Consider the following 5580-nt stretch of genomic DNA (forward strand, 5'->3'; position numbering starts at 1 on the left):
AACACGCAAGGCACTCATGCGCATAATAAAAAGCATGCTCAAACACAACGCACAAGAGCATAAGTCCATACTGAAAAGAAGTGGCCTTTCACTGCGGTTGTATCTCAGTGTGTGCGTAAACAGCGAGACGGCAGCCACAACAAATTCACACACCGCCAACAGTCATCCACCAATGCACGAGGAGAAGGGACACACCGCCACCGCCTCCACTTCAATCCCACGGACAACGGCATACGGCCACAGCCCCGCAGCAAACAAACACAACGCACACGGAGCGAGCAATCACCCAAAGAGCCACACGCAGAAGCGGATCCTCATCCATCCATGACGCGGCAACAACATTTCCAGCCATCCCACCCACAATGGGATTCGGTGCCCGACTCAAAGCGGTCATAGGCGGTGCATCACGCCTGCAGGAAAAGTGACTCGCGGTGCGTGCTCCCTCTCCTCCCCTCGCTTCATGCCCACAGAAGGAGGCGCCAGCCACCCGCACGCAATAAAAAAGAAGCATCCAAATCGACTGCAATGTGTATTTTGTGTGTCTGTGTGCGTTTGCCTGCAGCAGCACAAGTCGAAAAAATAAAAAAGAGGAGCAGAGCATTTAAAGAGACACGCAAAAAAGACTGTACAGCAAAAGTGCATGGCAAAAATAAGTAGAAAAAAACTGCTCAAGCTCATGATACAGGACTGCAGACCAAGCAGCGGCAATTCATAAAAGACTTATTCAAAATAATTAGAAAAAACAATTCCCTTTCATCATATTTTAACCCCCTCGCACAAAATAATCATATTTTTTAAAAAGTCGTCCTTTATTACTGTTCTACACAAAAAAAAAAAAGAAAAAAAAACACATACAAAAAAATTTCACTGTTTACCGTGCGCGCCCACCAAATCGTTTGCATATTTTGTCCGAAAAGAAAAATTAAAAAGACGACTACGTGTGCTTCGACCGTCCGACCCTCTGCGTGTCCGCACATCGTTTATATTTCATGGGTCATCTGCGTGTTGGCGCTCCCCTCAGTCCTCTCATCGGCGCGTGAGTGCGGCCCGCAGAGCACAGTCACTCGTGTGTGTGGGGACTGAGAGAAGCACGCAGACATGACGGGAGTCGCGTCACTCCATCGGGAGAGTGAGCGCAGCAAAAGAAAAAAGAAATCTTAAAAACACGGCGGCAGGGTGTGGCTGTGTGTGTGGCGCTGCGGGTGTCTGCCCGCCCTGACCGCAAAAACAAAACAAGAGGGAAGAAATATGTGCTCCGCCCCAGTGGCCCTCGTCGCACGCCCACACGTCACGGCTCCCTCAGCGCGCCGTTCGTCGCCGCCCCTCCTCATGCGTGCAGCAGGCGAGGCGCACAGGGCCGTCGTCATGAGCGTGTCGGTGGGTGTGCGAGTGGAGCAGTTGGGCGGGGAACACACGGCACCCCTCACAGGAAGAGTGCAGCAAGAAACAAAAGAGGGAAGAGTAGAAAAGAAAAAAACGTCCATGGTGGTTGCCCCAAGGCAACAAGCAAGATAAGCGAAATAATTAAAGCAAAAACAAGAAAAAAAAAAGGAAGTGGAATTAACAAAACTCATTGAGTATTGCTGGGATGCCGCTCAGTTGTTGCTCCACAGAATTTCGCAAATTTGCTCTCCCCAATTCATTCAACAGAGAGCCGCAGTGCCCCACAGCCCCGGCAGAAGAAGCAGCAACAACACCCGAAATACACACACATGCACAGTGCTGTCACGGCTCAGACCCATGGACAGCAACTCCGCAATTTCCCCGGTGAAGGTGTCGTTGTCCGAGTGTCGTGCCGCGCCTTTTGTTGAGGGGATCCCTTCGCCTCCAGGCGTGGTGTTTGTATTCTCCGGTGCGGTGTCGACTGTCTGTGGCACCTCTTCGCCGTTTTCAACGGGAAATTCGGCTCCCCCAGTCCGAGAGACGTCTTCGGTGTTCTCCGCGGATGTCGGTTCGGCGTTACTCTTTGAAGGAGTGAGGCTGCTGTCTGAGCCCATTGCTCTCTCGGAATTTCTGTCCCCCGCCTCGAGGCCGAGGCTTTGCTCCGCGCCAGTGGTTCCGGTTCCAGTGGACCGCACGTCGTTGTTTTCAGCGGAAGGCTCAGTGCTTTTTTGCACTTGGTGCTCACTGTCAACTGTTTCGGTGGCCGTTTCCATAAACAGTGACGAAGCCACTGAAGACGTTGATTTGCCACTCCTGTCATTTGCTTCTCCATCCTCCTCTGGCTGTGGTGTATCATAACTTTCAGAGGATCCTTCGACATCATTGAACTCCGTTGACTCCTCTGACTGTAGGTCTTGTGTCTGCACATCTGAATCCCGCTGCATCGATTCACTGCCTTCATGCGGCGTGGCTTGCTGAGACGTTTCGCCTTCGGAAAGCTGGGCATTGTCCTCTGAACGAGAATTCCCTGCGCTCTCCGTTGCGGTGGCAAGTTCGGAAACAAATGATCCCGCGGCAACCGTGGAAGAGGACGCTGCAGGCACCAGAATATGGACGCTTTCTTCCTCTTGTTTTTCAAGATCATCCCCAGTCAAATTCTCATGGCTGGTGACGCTCCCTTCACTCCTTGACTCGGGAGCAACCGAGTCGTCTGTGCTGGCCACCTGCCCTTTAGACTGTTCTGTGGATTGTTTCTCGACACCCAGTGATGGAATAGTGACTTTGCTGGCGTGGAGTTTGTGCAGATCATTTCTCCACAGTTTCTCGTTGTACAGCATGACGTTCGTCACCGTCACATGGCCGCCCGTTGCACTTTGGTTCTTACTGTCCCCACCGATGTAGAAGTGTGAAATCCTGTGCGAGTCAAACAGACTCTCATTATATTTCGTGTGGCAAATTTCCTCTCCATCCACAAAGACAGTCCATTCATCATCATCATCCATTCGCAGTACCACCTGATACGTCCTGTTTGGTTCCCACTTAACAAAATCCTCCACATTACCAGCAGGATCCTCCGGTATGGCCAACCACTTCTTGTCATTGGTGTACGACAGACCAAAAAGTACCGTGCTGTCGGTGTCATTCATCCTCACGCCAATCAAAGGGATGCTGTCTTCCTTCGGCACCTCGTGGATGGACACCGTCGCCACAAGAGTAAACTCGGTGTTCGCAAAGTAGTACGGCACAGTCTGCCCCATGTCGCCAACAGGCCACTCCGCCCCTGCCCCGGGTCCTTTGAACGTCCATCCATTGCGAACCCTTGGCTCCCCATTCGTCACGGTTGCATTCACGCCGAGGAACTCGTCCTTCCAAGTGTTCTCAGAGAAGTTACCAGACAAGAAGCCAACAAGCCCATCAGTGGGAACAGTACCTTTACACATACCCTTTTCTATCGGATCAACAGTGGCGCTGGAACCGGAACGGCATGATTCAAAGGCGCTGTCCAAATCCTTCCATTTCTTCACAACTTCCTTTATCCGCTCCAGTTTCTCGGTCAGACGCACGGCGACAAGACTGTATGATCCGTCATCACCCTTCTTGTTCTCGTACAGTGAAATCAACTCATTATTCTTCTTCATCAACAGCGAGCTGGCGGCGGCGTCATCTTCTTCACGGGATACCGGCCCAACATCATACACACGTGCCTTGTCCGTCACCCAAAGATGGAGCCGACCTTTTCCAACTATATTTTCCTCCTTCGGATACACCGGCGCGGTGATGAGCATCACCTCCCTTCCCTCAATGATTGCGGTGGTGGATCCACTCTGGACACCGTGCCCCTTTCGATTGTGTGAGTTGCCCCACACGCGGGTAATTGGTTGGAAGTGTCCATTCCAATTGACTCCATGCGGAGTGGACATGTAAACGTCATAGTAGCCTCCAGCACAATGAGCCATCATGAAGAGTTCTGCGCCGTATTCGTATTTTTCCCACTTCACAAGGGTTGGATCCCTGCAGCCGTTACCAGGCGTCTCGTATGAAAGATCCCATTTGTTCTTTGACGGGGTAAAACTCATAGACAGTAAAAAGCTCGTTCCGTCCTTGCCTTTGGCCTGCATGGGAAACACAAGCGTGCCGTCACGCATCACAACACCCGATCCTCCACCGCCAATTAACTCGGTCAAGAAACGAGATTTTCCTTGAGGGTTCACCAAATGGGTCTCATTCCATCTGATTTTCTTCTTTTCACCCTCATCAGCGACAGTTCCCTTCACGAGTAAAAGACCCCGCTCATTCGTACCTTCAACCTGCGGCTTCTTATGGCTGTAGTTTCCCAGGAGCATATAAACACTGTCCCCAAGTACAAGTGTCGTTGGTCGCATTATGCCGTTTCTGATGTTGATACCATCAGAACCTTCCTTTAGAAGGTCTGCGCCAAAGGTACTCGCATCTGCCGTCAAGATCTCCGTCGGACCAGAATCAACATTTAAACCAAGGTACTTTGACGCAATCCCAGTAAAGCCGACTTCGCTGCAGTCGCCTCCATCCCTGCAATGGGCTTCAGCAATAGCAAATAAATGACCCTGCACTTCAACAAGGCTGGGAACGCGGAGCGAAGCACTTTCGGTATTGATCTCAAAGTCCTTCCAATTAGCAAATGATATCGACGTCGTCCCTGTGAACGGATCAATGATACTCCTTGTTTTACTTCCATCAGCGGCTACAGCTTCACCAGTGCAGCACATCACAAGTAGGAGTAGCGGCACCGCAAAAGTAAACACATGCCGGGAGATATTGGGCCTCTGCGGCTCACTCTCTCTTCCTTCCCTCCTCCTTCCGCTGGATCCGGTCACGCGGCGACGGTTGTTTGTGCGGGGTGCCTTGACTGCAACAAAACGTGAGAACATATAAATATGTGTGTGTGGGCGGTGTGTGTGCTGTTGGTTCTTTCAGTGCCTTACAATTTCACAGTAGCGTTTAGCGATTGTTTGCTTGCTTTCCCAGCGTGTGTGCATGTAGGAGGGAAGAGAAAAAAGAAAAAAAGCCAAGTAAAGAGGTGAAACAGTAACCACCGCCATCCACACTGTGAGTGGCATCATGATCCTCGTCGCGGTCACTCCCAACCACAACAACTCACGCACATAGACACACGGAACAAGGAGTAGGAACATTGCACCGGTATACACAGCGACGGCCACCACCAGCAGGAGCCACGGCGGGTGTGTTGTTCGTCACGCGTCAGCACACACCAAGCGAAGTACACACACACACATCAACCAGCGGGATGCAAAGGAGCACAACCGCCCTTCGCGGTGCCTACGCGCTGCAGCCCGTCTTTCACTGCTGCACCTCCCCACACCCTCCAGCTAACTCCCGGCGACTTCTCCGCCGGCACGCATCACCCCACGCTGCCAGATAGTCCCCCGCCGTCAAATCCACAGCGGGAGAGACACGCCGGCACGTGCAGCTGCTGGGCAGGAATCCATCCGCACACTTCCCAGGCACCCTCAGCACCACACCACTCACTGGCCTGCACGCCGCCACCGTCACGCCTGCAACAAGTCGACGAGACAAATTGCGGGCTCCCGCCCTCCCTCCTCGCGAGGCACCGCACGCTGGCAGCACGTCAGGGCGGCCACCCTCGCCACAAACCACCACTCGCAGCTGCGTCTCCAATGCTCCGTTTGAGCCTCATCA

At 52.5% G+C, this 5580-nt stretch overlaps 2 protein-coding genes across 2 annotated transcripts, besides 3 other annotated features; both read right to left on the minus strand.

Annotated features, from left to right (window-relative positions):
* Positions 1 to 123: a repeat region.
* Positions 1 to 5580: a sequence feature (areas not merged during assembly with more than two copies in the genome that could not be assigned to a particular haplotype).
* Positions 827 to 862: a microsatellite.
* On the minus strand, positions 1158 to 1574 carry Tc00.1047053510093.10 (ATPase, putative; the record flags this gene model as incomplete). Its single annotated transcript, XM_799195.1, has 1 exon — positions 1158 to 1574. The coding sequence occupies one exon, from the start codon at positions 1572 to 1574 to the stop codon at positions 1158 to 1160; it is 417 nt and encodes a 138-aa protein (XP_804288.1).
* Tc00.1047053510093.20 (trans-sialidase, putative) lies at positions 1644 to 4790 on the minus strand (the record flags this gene model as incomplete). The annotated part of the gene is made up of 1 exon (XM_799196.1): positions 1644 to 4790. The coding sequence occupies one exon, from the start codon at positions 4788 to 4790 to the stop codon at positions 1644 to 1646; it is 3147 nt and encodes a 1048-aa protein (XP_804289.1).

The sequence above is a fragment of the Trypanosoma cruzi genome, genomic scaffold, assembly GCF_000209065.1.
Source record: "Trypanosoma cruzi strain CL Brener 1047053516611 genomic scaffold, whole genome shotgun sequence".
NCBI classification, from domain to species: domain Eukaryota; phylum Euglenozoa; class Kinetoplastea; order Trypanosomatida; family Trypanosomatidae; genus Trypanosoma; species Trypanosoma cruzi.